The sequence below is a fragment of the Rattus norvegicus genome, chromosome 9, assembly GCF_036323735.1.
Source record: "Rattus norvegicus strain BN/NHsdMcwi chromosome 9, GRCr8, whole genome shotgun sequence".
In the NCBI taxonomy this organism is placed as follows: domain Eukaryota; kingdom Metazoa; phylum Chordata; class Mammalia; order Rodentia; family Muridae; genus Rattus; species Rattus norvegicus.
The window spans coordinates 64,683,246-64,697,066 of NC_086027.1; the positions used below are offsets into that span (position 1 = coordinate 64,683,246).

Below are 13,821 nucleotides of genomic sequence, written 5' to 3' on the forward strand. Positions count from 1 at the left end.
TTGTGAACTACTGACAAAAGAGTCCTCTGAGATGTCACTGGGCCACCTTGAACCTTCTCCACTAAACAATGATCACACTGTGGCCTCCCTGGCACTTGGCAGAGTTGTATTTGCAAATAATTTGGAAATGAGAATGCCATCTGACCTTTATGTGCTGTTTTCTTTGGATGGCTGACTTTTTACTTCTTTAATGTTCTACCAGCCTAATTTTTCATGGATAGTCAAGATCTATTTGCTTAATATATTCTAACCTTTTACGTGTTTTAAATTAATGAGAGCTTTGGGTAGTTTGTGTTCTGAGTGCCTCATTCAGAGATAGATCAGTTATAGAGGAGTGCAATGGTAAACTGCAAACCAGGGCAGTCTTCAAAGCTGACTTGTGGACTGAATTATTTAGCATTAGCATAAAAGTTAAAACCTTACCATGGTAAGAGAAACAGATTTTCTGATGATAAAGAAGTCAGACAGTCTAGAGAACATGAATCTCGGATTAATCGTTTACTAAATCTGTTGGGCTGTGATTTGGAAAGCAGCTGGTTGTACTGGCACAAGAAGGAATGTAGCAAAAAAGAATTAAGTGCCATCTAATCGTGTTTGGCAACTGGAGTAGTGGGCGGTATCACAATCAAGCCAAGAATAATGGCTTAATTCCACTCTCTTATGTTAGCGTTAGTGCCAAAAGATTGTTAGCCTCAAGATGGAAAAAAGTCTGTAGTCTCCTCTCTCTCTCTCTCTCTCTCTCTCTCTCTCTCTCTCTCTCTCTCTCTGTCTGTGTGTGTGTGTGTGTGTGTGTGTGTGTGTAAATGCACATGAGTGTATTTGTAAGCCCTCTGACTTGGGTACTGGAATCCACATTTGAGGGAAGCATACTGCCCTTCTAACTACTGAGCCGTGTCTCCAGCCCCATCCCCGGCCCCTGCAAGATAGCCCTGCTAATTGAGAGCAATTTCAGTTGAAATAAGTAAATCAATCAAAAATGTTCTTCTCCCATCACTGCCACATTGTAAAGTTTGTGGAAAACATTCTATTAGTTTGAAATTCAAAAAGTATACTAATTTGCACAGCAATAGAACTCAGAAAGATAGTTGTGTAGGTGTGTGTGCCCAACTCGAGCTAGCTGTTTCAAAACAATGAACTTAGTGCATGGACACCTCCTCACTCTTGAGTACAGCAGTGTCTTCTGACACATTTTTTGCAGTTGTCGAATAATGGAATAGTTGTCATCTTGAGGGGTGACAATTTCTACTTGGTGCCAGGTTTTTAAAACATTGGCTATAAAGGATACATCAAGAAGAATTATTTCAAGACACTTCTTTGATCTAGCTTCCATGAATCCTGATTGGACCTGTGTTCCTCACTCCTCAAATTTTTGGAACACTTTAGTTAAAGGCATTGAGCTAGTCAAATTGGCCTGAAAATTGTAGAGAGGTTTCATGTGATGATTTATTTTGTTGGTTATATTGGAATAAAGAACCCCCAGGGCAGAAAGAAGGTACAACTTTGAATATATCTGTAAAGATTTTTTTCAAAGAGGATGAATTGAAGGTAAAGAACCAATCTGGATGTGAGTGACGTATAGAATAGTGTCATGGTCCCAAACGGAGTGTAAAAGGAAGAAGAAAGATGCTGGGCAGTGCCAACGTCTCCTTCCTTAGGCTTTCTGGTCTCCCTGGAGGTAAGAAAGCAGCCCTTTACCTACCACCATACCTTCACTTCCGTGACAGCTGGCCTTCCTCAAGTGACCCAGACAACCTTCCTTCTTTAGGTCCCTGTTTGCTGGGTATTTATTCATATCAATCAGAGAAGCTAAAATCTCACCTGGCTTTTTGTGTGAATGACATAAATTGTACTAAGAACTGGGTAAAAACCAATGTTTTCAAGCAATTTCTCAAGGTTAATTGGCAGCTGTTTTGGAAATAGATCCCTTTATGAAGAAAGCAGCAATGGTGGTAGAATTGTCGCCACCACAAATGTGGAGACAGAGGATTTGGTCAGCTCTGCTCAGATTTTGTTGTGTTTATAAAAAGATAAAGAGAGAGGGAATACGTTCCATGGAGATGTAGTCAGGTATGGGTGAAGGAGGTTGCTCGGTGGGCCCATGCTGAGGTGTCCCTTCCCCCTGAGGGACCAGCCACACAATGGTATAGTATAGAATAAAGTTTATTCAGGACATGGGGAGGGGAGAAGAGAGGGTAGTAGAGCGCAGAGGCAGACAGAGAGAGAGAGAGAGAGAGAGAGAGAGAGAGAGAGAGGAAGAGGAAGAGGAGGAAGAAGAAGAGGAGGAGAAGAGGAGGAGGAAGAGGAGGAGGAGGAGAGGCTGGTCATGAGCATGTGGAGAGAGGCGGGGGGAAGGGAATGGGGAGAGAGCAAGAGCAGGAAGGCAAGAGCAGAACAAGAGAGAGCAAGAGGAGGGGGGAGGGAGGGAGGAGGGGGCAAGCAGCCCCTTTTATAGTGAGTCAGGTATACCTGTGGTAGCTGTGGGGCAGAGCTTAGACAGAATGCTAACATACTGTCATAAATCAGGCTGGGTAGTGTGAGCTGAGGCTAGACCCTGCACAGGACACACATCATTACCATCATGGGAGGCACACAGGGAGATCACTTCTAGCTTCTCAGCAGCTGGTGGGTATTCTGAGTTTTATATTTGTTTTTGTTCCATAGAAAGTTGGCTATCTTCACAGGGTTGAGTGCTTAAAATGGAAAAGATGTTGGTCTACAAATGGAGCTGATATTTGTTTATTAGAGAGTATTCAAAACTACAGAGAACTGTCCTCATCTAGTTGGCAAATATGTGGGTGGCAGCAGTCCTGTTAACAAATGTGCTGAGTTTAGTAGAATTCAAGATAGACGACTTTCAACAATTTGATTGGATAACCCATCATATGACTAGAGACCTAGAGACCCAGAGACCTGGTGTTTGACTAGAATGAAGGCAATAGATGGATGGCTTAGGGGAAAGAAGAGCGATGGGTCTGTAAAGCTTCATAAACACTCTCAAGCAGGAGCCTGTCCAAATGTCTACCTCCTTCTAAAATGTAGGCATGTGCATATGGAGACTGCCTCTAGTGGCTGACTTATGCTAAGAATTTTGTCTAGAAGAAGATGTGGCCATGGCAACCCTCTACTTTTATGGATGCTGCTGAGTGATGGTCCCCAACTTGTTCTTGTAGTGGAAACTCAATCTTTAACACTGATCACAGGGTAACACATAAGCTTGGGTCTAGTGCTCACACTGATCACAGGGTAATGCATAAGCTTAGGTCACAATCCCTGGATTCCACTCCCAAGTATTGTTCTAACCCTGTGCCTTTTGCCAAATCAGCTCTCAACTCAGATTCTTTGTCTGCAAAACGGTCTTGTCCGTGACAAATTATCCTTAAAGTGACTCTAAATAGGAAGTTAGGTGTGACTGTGAATTTAAACAGAATTCCACAGAAAAGTAGCGTCTATGCAGAGTTTTTGAGTCATGATAGGATGAAACCTTACCATTCATCAGTTCAACTTCCCTGTCCTATCTAGAAGATGTATTCATTCTCACAGCAGGCTTCCTGGTCTTCAGGCTCTGCCCCTCTTCTGTGCTATTTCCTGAGCATTAAGTATAAAATCGTGTTGTATGTATGTCAGTTGGGGCTGGGCACCCCCACAGTCAGTTTTTCTCTATAGTTTGACCAGCAGTAGTGTTCTGTAATGGTCTTCTGCTACAAAAGAAACTCCTTTGTTGAGTGGTGAGATCTACACTTCTCAAGCTTGGCCTGATCACAGGACCGCCTGGCTGGTTCAGAGGTTTGATACACAGCAAGTGCATAAGGTCAGCAGAAAAAAGGGCTGGCCACGGTGGCCGTGAGCATCCAGCAGTGAGCAGCAGTGGAAATCTTGGTGACACCCAGGCCTAATGAACTAAGGCGCAGTATCTCTGGCTCTGTACTTTTCCACCCTGTCTGGAGCTGTCACCTTGCAGAGAGGAAGTTCTAAAACCATAGGCCAGCGGGGAAGGAACCATGTGGAGGTAGTGATCTAAGCCCTCTGCTCTACTGACTTCTACTATTGATCCTTTTTGGTGGTTCTTTTGGCCGATGTCAAGAACAGTCAGAATGTGGGAGAGCATCCATGTGTGGCCTTGAGAAATCAACCTCCCTACCCTGAGCCTAAGCCTGAGCTTGGAGTGGATTGGGAAGGGCAAGCAGAACTCAGCGAGAAGTGCAAATAGTACTTAGCGTTCACTGCAAATATTGTGTGAATATTCTCATCATAAGCTGTATATGCATACTAATATACTAGCGTGTGTACACACACACACACACACACACACACACACACACACACACACTGAAATATGAAGGGTAGAAACTAGTGTACAGTCCTCTTCTGTTCCCTGAGTGTGCCTGGCAGATCGCACCATCATTGTTTTACAGCTCACATTGTGTCTGGGGAAGGAATCATGGAGCGTCTATTGTAAGGTGCTATTTGCTTGGGCTTGTGAGGTTGTTTTCATTTTCCCTGTTGGAGCCTGTGCAGTTTAGAACAATATAATATAACGGGACCAGTTTGCCACTCTGCAGCCATTTGTAAGTTGTGATTCTCTGGAGGAAATATGGGAGTGGCAACTGTCTTTCAGCTTTCTTCCAACATGAAATTAATTTCTTTCCTGGCAGTGCCCTGGCTACCATTTGGGAACACATGGCTTTAATTTAGCAAGGTAGCACAATCAACATTTTTCATTTTTACAGATAAAATAAAATGTTTAAAAAAAACTGTTTCATCTCACATATCAAATATCTATGTTGTGCATCCCCACTTTATGCCACAGGGAACGTGAGCCTCTGACCTTAGAAACCACAACTGTGGATCACTAGAATTGAGAGAGACAAGGTTAGTTATGAAATGTCTGTGATGGGAACAGAGAATGAGAACTGAGGCCAGGCAGTTTCCTGTATGTGAACATGGAGAAGGGAATAAGAGACAGAGCCAGGCAACTCCAAAAGGAGGATGATGAGTAGTTGAATTGCTGAGCTGGAGAATTAGGACAGAGAATTGATCAGGGGACAACTGATGAGAGCCAGGGCCAATGTCTAACTGTCACAGTGAGTTCTGCACAGCGTCCAAGCAATGGGTGTCAGCTGGATTTGTTAGGAAGGGGAGATAGGGACACTTACCAAATCCACTGGAGTATTCCATTGGTGGTTTTGTTAGCTCATTTTAAGTTAAGAGATGAGACTAGAGACAGAGGAAGAAATTATAAATGCAAGATCAGAGGATCCTTAAAAAGGTCTTCATGAGATAGAGGGGAAATGACATTGCCAGTCTGGACAGAAGAGTCAGAGTTGGCAAAGAGGACACTTCCATCTCACCTGGCCACAGGGGCGGTGGCATTATAGAACTTTGCAGGAAATGTAGTCCATAGGGGATCTGTAATAAAATACTGCAAATTGACAGAAAGAGAGCTTCTTACTAGTAGATCGTGTCATGTTTTCTCGTTTGAGTGTAAAACCAACCAATTGATCTCAGTTAAGATACTATCGAAGGAGCTTATCAGTCACCTTTTAAAAAGATTGCCTTCCAAGGAACAGATTAGAATCTGGTTATAATGGATGGTGTGCATGTCCTTGTTTGTGCCTGTGGGCTGGAACAGGACTGCTCCTGTGTGTGAGCCATGCATTCTCTTATGGGCATAATGGAGGCAAAATAAAAGAGATGACAGTCAAAAGCAGATCAGGTTGTGTGCGAGGAGTGGGGACTCTGACTTAGGTCCATCATTAATTCCATTTCACTGGTCCGGAGTTTTAACCTTATAGTTTTTATATCTACAAAAGAAAGGGATTGATGATGACATCTAAGGTTCCATAGCCTTGAGGTCTATATTTTAAAGCATGTCAATGTATTGTTAGTTGTATTACCATTAGTATAACAAATACCTGAGATTTACCTATAGAGAAAGATGGTCTATTTGGGCCCACAATCTTAGAGGTTCTAGTGCTTGTGAGGCAGACACTTTGATTACTGGTCTCTGGTTAAATGCCGTATGACATAGTCATAGTCGGGGCACTTAGCAGAATCAACCATTTACGTCGTGGCTGGAAGGGAAAGGGAGGAAGAGGGAGGGATTCTGTCCACAGCCCCATTGAAGGTCATACTCTAGTGCCATGAAGACCTCCCAGGAGGCTTCCCTCACTTGCTATGGGCACCTTCCTAGGGATCCAGCCTTTAATACATGGGGTTTTGGGGACATTTAAGTCCAAGACTGTAGCAGTAACATGTTGGTTAGGCTAAATGTGGGGTTTGTCCAACCTCTGAGAATGTTTCTCTTGCCTGAGTGTCAGGAAAACGTTTTGCCTGTGATTTGACTCATTGGAACATCTGATAAATTTTGAGAAAAGAACTTCAACTGATAATGCATTTGTAAATGCTGGAAATGCCTTAATTACGTTGGGGTCATATGGAATTTCTCTCTAAATTCTTTTACTTGATAGCCGTACAGTCCCTGGCCACCACCGGCCATTAGATAAGTTGTTTTAAGCCTTCAGCTCCTTCTCCTGTCTTTCATCCCCTACTTCCCTTTCTTTATTTCTATCCCTTGCTCCTTTTGATCCTTTCTTGCTGTTTAGCCCTGGCTGGCCTAACCTTCTCTATGTATCCCCCACTGACCTTTGCCAGGTAAACAGGCCGGCTTTGAACTTGTAGTCATTCTCTTGACCTTGCTTCCCACATGCAGTGGTAACGGCATGCACCATTACACTGGGCATCACTCCTTGGAAATTGAAGGTGTTATTCAGTTTAAACCTTCACAGGTTTTACAGTGTTGATGACTAATTTACAGTGTTGATACTCATTTATTCAATGGTTATTTTTTGTATTTACCACTACATGCCTGCTATGTTACACAACTGTGACAATTGTAAGAAAGGTGTCTCTTGTCTTGTGTGGATGAGAGCTGGGACAGAGATTTTCCCATCTCTCCCCATCTCTCATGATGCTCCCCCATTCTTCGGTAGATTTTGAGGGCATCTCTGTGCATTGTTTGTCCAGTGAGCCAGTTGAAAGATTCCTAACCACTACTCTTTGATGTTTTACGACAGATGATTCAAGAGAGTCGGGTCCTCATAGAAATGGCTGACACAGTCCAGGAAAAAATTGTACAGTGTCAGAAAGCAGGTAATGTGTCTTTGTTCTTCTTTGTTTAGAAAACACAATCACAAGTCACTGAAGCTTCAAAACTTTCCTGTTCTTCCACATAAAATTAAGATATTTCAAGGCAGTGTTTACAGTTTAAGTTACATTTGTCTTTGGTAATGGAGACCTTTGGGTGGTGGCAGGTTATATCTGTGTATAGGAGGGGGATGTTTGAAGAGGTCAAGAGACAAGAGCTTATGAATAAACCCTTGTGGTTGGGGCCTCTTAGACCCTTTCACTGCCAGCGGGGAAGCTGTGGTTTTATGTGGCTGTTTAAACACTTCCCAGTTCGGATTGGAATCATCGTCCTATTTACTTCTGTATTTTGGCTCTTCCCAATTCTCACTTTAGATTTAAGGACGGGAGGGAGTCACATATCTGTACATATCCACCGATGCCTGTTTATGTTTCATCCGTATCAGTAAGCTTTTGCTTCTTGGATCCGTGTGCTCCTCCCTCCACACATGAAGTGATAATGATGAGGAGAGACAGAAGACAGTGCCGACAGTGGCTATATCAGTGTGCTTATGATGTTTGAAGAGCATGATGCACTATTTACTTGGTCCTCATAACAACTGTCCGTTCCATCCATCTATGGATGGGACATGTAAGAGGCTGGTGAATGATCCAGTCTCCGTGTCAACACACAATAGAGTTGACTAGCTTGTAAACGTGTACTCCTTACTAGACTTACCAGCGAGCAATTATGTATTTTAATTGACAGAAAAACGCAACAATCAAAATACCCACAGTCTTCACCACAGTCCCATTCAGTGACACTTACTCCCACTGTTTCCCCAGGGAGGATAGTGAAGGCCAGCAATGGCAAGGGTAGTTCAGACCCACACATCTAGTGAGTGGGTGACCTAGAGTGGAAGCCTGGGCTCTTCGCTCCTGCAAAGTCAATGTGATTTTAGTTTATAGTAATAAAAGTAAGGTGGCTAGACAAGGTGTGAAATCTCTATCCAGTGGTAGGATGTTTCAAGCCCAGGTAGGACACTGTCTATTCCCAGATGGACCTGTCTACGTTACTCAAATCCAGAAATTCAGCTGGTTCAGTGGCCCTGCCTAGATGTCACTTCAAAGATGGGTCACCAGTAAGCAGAAGCAAGTTAGAATGCTCACAGCAGAGCAGAAAGAGAATCCAAGGGCATTTAATCCAATGTCTTTCTTTATACATATAAAAGGCTGATCTGTGTATGAGAGATTAGAGCCTGTTAGTCCAAGACCAGCTAGCACTGAGGACGATAAGTTCTGGGAAAGAAGATCTTGGCTCAGAGTCAGTCCCAGTTCTGAGATGAAACAAATTGTCCAGAAGAGAATGTTACTCTTACCTTGAGGTTCCTAGGGAAAGGCTTCAGAAGAAGCTAGTGATGTAATTTATGGCATTCAAGCCTGAGTGAATGGTAGAGCAAAAGTACATGAATGGTCACTCTGAAATACAAAACATGCAGTGTTCCTAAGATTTTTTTTTAAAGTCTTTTTATTTGGGATCAAATCTGTTAATTACTGTTTTACCTGCATGGACCCAAGGGCCTGCTTTTAGAGCATAGGGCTGGTTCATTAACCAAAGCAAATGGCGTGCACGCTCACCTGAGCTTACCTCTGCCTCCCACAGCCTTCCACATAGAAACGAGGAAAAGGACAAGTGAGGTCAGGGGCAATGGTTGTCTGTGCTCCTTCTTTTCCCTTGTGTTTCTCTGTGCATGAAGGCTGCTTAGAACGAAACAGCCTGTATCAGTCATTCTTAGATGCCTTCTATGTGAATAGAAACAGACAAATTATGAGTGAACAGGAATATAAATATACTCTACTGAGAACATTTCATGGTAAAAATGCATGTTTTCCCGGGATATGTTCTACCTTCTCTTATGTGTGTTTTGTTTCAAAGGGATGGAATTCCATGAAGAACTTCATAATCTAGGGGCAAAGGAAGGCTTGAAGGGAAGAAAACTCAACAAGGCCATCGAGAGCTTCGCTTGGAATATTACTGTATTGAAGGTACACGAGTTCCCTTGCTGTTCCTTTTGTTGTTTCTCTGCTCTCCTTCTTTGGAGAGAAGTATCATCTGCTAAGTACAGTGATTCGAATTGTAAGGCTTGAGGGGCCTGACCACTGGGTTGGCTCTAAGTGTTTTTATTTAATTTTTTATTTTTCTTAATAGGGCAACAGGGTACATGATGGAGGCAGAGGTCAGCACATGAGTGAGACCCAATTTTATTGCTGTGTGTGTGTGTGTGTGTGTGTGTGTATGCATGCATGTGTATGTGTGTCTATGTGTGCATGTGTCTGCATGTTGTATGTGTCTGTGTGCTGTATGTATGTGCATGTGTGTGTGCATACTTGCGAGTATACGTGCGTGTGTGTGTGTGTGTGTGTGTGTGTGTGTTTATGAGAACACTTCTGCAAGTCAATATGGCTTTTTCATTTCTGTAAAGTCATGCCAAATTCTGCTGGGAGAGTTCCAATGTGAGAGATCTGGAACAGTCGTATGCTACAGAATATCTGGGGCCCCTTAGAATTTTTATTTTAAGAATATTTACTATAAATAAATTTCTTCTTAACAATTTTTAGAAGTCAGTTTCTTGAGATTGCAAATTGCTTTCTGCTACAAATTAATTTGAAATTTGAAGTAAGGATTCAGTATTTTATGTTTTCTGATATGAAAAGAGAAACAACTTAGGCAGTTAGAAAAACTTATTCTAGACATTGTGTTGGGAAAAACCATAAACAAAAAAATTAATAACTGTTAATACTTATAGAATACCTATTACACCCAGTACCTTTTATTGACAGTCATATGGGACAATCTTAGTAAATCCCTGTCACTATCATTTTACAGATGAGATGGGCTATTTGGATCTTAAGTGTTACCAATGGTCCCAGCTTGTTAACGGTACAGCTGAGGTTTGAATCCAGGGTCCTGTCTTTAACCTGCTTGGCAGAGATTCTTCATGTCTCTGGAAGTGTGAAGTGATCTGTAAGACATATTCCACGTGTCTCTTAAAAATTGAGTGCATATGTATTTATTAGTTCCCACTGTGTGAGATTTGTGGTAGGGATTGACAGACATAGATAATACAAGAAACTTTGACCTCTTTAAGTTGCAGCCTGAGGCAGGGGCAGGAAGGGCATCATTTGTCTGAGGAGTGGCCTGCAGTATTAGAGGAAGAGCTCACTAGAACTTTAGAATAAGACTCTTAAGCTTTTTCCACTTGCCAAATTTTCCCTGAGAAATTTTTATGAAATGCCAGGTGTACAGATGTATGAAATAGTCATATAAGTAATTTGCTAATGATAAATATAAAAACATTCATTTTTAAACAATTATAAAACATATAATTATACCATTATTGAAGAGAAAATGAAATTTTCACACCAGTGAGATGGATGTGGTTATTTGTCTCTACATAAAAAGATTAAGTCTTGGCTAACTTTGGTTCTGCAGGGGGTAGAACATCTCAGTGTTCCTGATATTTTGACTTTATCGTCAATGCTAAGACAGACACTTTGTATTCTACAAAAAGGCAGAAGCACGTTTAGGGCCATTGCTGAAGCTGTAGGAAACTCTGATCTAATCCCCACCTACAGTTCATGTAATCATTGTTTATGAAACCATGTTATCAATTAAAACAGAAATCTTAAAAGTCAACACTTTTGAAACAAAACAGTCCATGAGTGTAATGATTTGCTATTAATGGGCTGAAGAAAGAGAGCAGAAACATCCAGTCTTTGTTGGTGGTACTTACACTGTCCTCTTGCTGTAAGGACAGAACATTTTGTACATACAGGGAGAACAATGCATAATGTTGAATAGTTTCAAGTGAAGCAATGTTTGCTAACGTGACAGCATGCACAGTGCAAGCATTCGTGCTATGTGTTCAGAACCGAGGCTGTGATGAAGTTGGGTGACATAGCCAGGTGCTGCCAGGAACCCCAGTTAGTTATGTATTTGGGGTTTGGATTCACTTTTGGTTGCTGTGCTTTCAGACTGCAATGCTCACGTAACACTACGTAGCCTCCCATAAAGCTTTGATCCAAAGTCGAACCAACTGAACCCCAGGGCATTATACAGCACCCTGAATTTAATATAAACACTTTCCAAATGGCAGATATTTCTTTGGACTTGTTAAAGGGACAGTCATCAAGAAAGCCAGCCGCTCGGAGATCTGACAATCAAGAATGTATCTCCTGGGCCTCCAGAACTAGACTGCAAAGGGGAGATGGGCATATAAGTAGTTATGGTTATAATTCACAGTTAATGACTCAGCATTTAATATGAGATCAGCACTCACAGCTAGGAAATACACACACACACACACACACACACACATATATTAAATATATATTTCATTCCAGCTGTGTGGGCTGGCCACATCATATGCCACCTTGATAGTTTTCTACGTCTTACAATTGAAGAAACTGAGGCTGAGGCTGGTAGACATTTATCATTGAGTCACAGAGTAAACACAAAGCTGAGATTTTAAACTGGTTACCCACAGTCCTGACTGTCCCCCTGAGCTGCCTTCTATAAAGCTCCACCATCCATGTTTCCAGGTAGCTTCATGCAGGGATGAGCACGTGTGTGTCAAGGCTGCTGGACAGTGTTGAGATTTCAGTGTCTCTGAGCTTGGTAGTGACTTCATGAAGAGTTAGGGGAGATAATAATCAAAAAGAGCCAAGTTTTAATGCACAACACCAGATGGTACCGCATCGTTTGGTATTCCCAACAGTGTCTAGGTGAGGCGTCTCCTCATAGCACCAGAGTTACTGTTGTTATTTTTGTTTTGTTATTAACTTCCAACTTCAGCGCACTTAGTTTTCCAATGCTTGCTGGTGTTTGCTTGCTTTGGTGACCAGAGTTTATTTCTAGATGTGACTGAGAAGTTGTTGTGTAAAGTACTCCAAGCCAGATCTTTAAGGCCGAATTGATCTGCTGTGATTATAATGTGTGCACTGGCTGCTACTACTGCAGCTCGAACACAGAAGCTAAGGCAACAGTCAGGGAATTCTTCCCATCATTTACTTCATTGGAAATATTTCGGCATTTTGCCCATTGTGTTTAGTGGGCTTATTAATTACAGGCCCATTAGTGCTGGAAAAGTTACATCTTCAGAATTTGAATTATTGGGTATGAGAAAGAAACTTGAGCTCTGGCCCTTTTGCTGTTTTCTCCTTGTCTCTGCTCTGAGAAGACATTTTCTCTATCCACCTCCTGACACTCAGAGAACTTAGCTGCTGAGTCTCTGGTCTTGGGATTAATTCTCTAAGTTGTAATAAATTGTTGTTTTATATTTGATTTCATTTCAGTCAGTTTACTTGAATAAACTAGTGATGATCACCTTGGCAAGACACAATCGTAGCATTTGTCAGTGGTGCATAGGGCTCACCTATAAAATTCCTCAATGTCTACTGCAAAGCTTCCCTATACTTCTGTAGGTCAGATCTTTTCCAGTGTCTAGGGGAGTGGGGTGGGTATTTGTCAATGCCAACTAAATATGTGGGTTCATGTTTCTAAGAACATTTAATTCTAGTGTAATTGCCAAGTCACAGTCAGACAGGAGAAGACGAGAATGTACCCGGAGAGGGTGGGTGTTCAACATGCAGTGGTGGATTGGGACATGGCTTTAGAGAAAGTTGATCTCACATTGAAAAATAAAATAACTGCTTTATGTTTTCTGCACTTCAGTATATGAAAGTTTAATAATAAATGATAAGGAAGTTAAATAAAAAATTATACGAGAGAGAGAGAGAGAGAGAGAGAGAGAGAGAGAGAGAGAGAGAAGAGAAGCTCTACAATTACAATGGCCAATTTGCCCAGAGATCATACCTTAGAATCTAGCATGGAGCTGAAATCAAGGGGGACTGAACATTTCTATACATACCTGTTTCTTAAATATATATGCTAGCACCACACATGAACCTTGAAGAGAGGCCTGCCTGCCTGGCCCTTTCTCTGTATTTTCCCACACTTTTCCTGACAATATGTGTGTATCAAACTGAAACAGTCAATTCCTCTTTTTTCTTACTATTTGTACACAACATTTAATTCCCTAAACAGCAGCATGTTCATTGCAAGAAGACAATGATGAGTGTTTCAGGTTTAACCCCTGACTCACCTCCATGGTAAACAGTGGACCACAGTGACTCTGTCCTGTTATTACCTCACAAGTTAACATTCTCTTCCATCTGTTACTTCTCCATGGTGTACTTCAGAAACAAGTTTCCTGTCTTAGTTTGTATTGTTGTAATAAAACACCTGAGACTGGGTAATTTATAAGTGTTAATTTATATTTTTATACTTCTGGAGGCTAGGTGGTCTAGTCACTATCAGCTCTGGTATCTGGTGAAAGGCCCATATCTAATTCCAAGATGGTAGATGTCTATTGTGCCCTGTGGCAGAGTGCTGATGAATGCAGTGTGGGATGGCAGGCAGGCAGGCAGGAAGAACAAATAGTTATAGCTAGTCCCCTCAAACCCTTTACAGGGCACTGATCAATCCATGAAAATGAAGTCTTCTGACCTAGTCAGTGTCTGAAGCCCATATTCTTGCCAGGAATCAAGTTGTCAGCATCAGTCTCAGAAGCAAGACAAGCATTCTAACCATAGCATTTCGTTATTGACAGAATATTCAACTACCACAATGGGAACGTT

The 13,821-nt window shown here is 41.9% G+C and overlaps 1 protein-coding gene across 1 annotated transcript in view; it reads left to right on the forward strand.

Moving 5' to 3' along the window:
- Plcl1 (phospholipase C-like 1) overlaps positions 1-13,821 on the forward strand; it is a 337,196-nt gene that overhangs the window by 287,270 nt on the left and 36,105 nt on the right. Inside the window, exons 4-5 of the mRNA NM_053456.2 lie at positions 7,074-7,149; positions 9,059-9,168. Coding sequence (NP_445908.2) covers positions 7,074-7,149; positions 9,059-9,168 — 186 coding nt within the window. The remainder of the gene's footprint in view (positions 1-7,073; positions 7,150-9,058; positions 9,169-13,821) is intronic.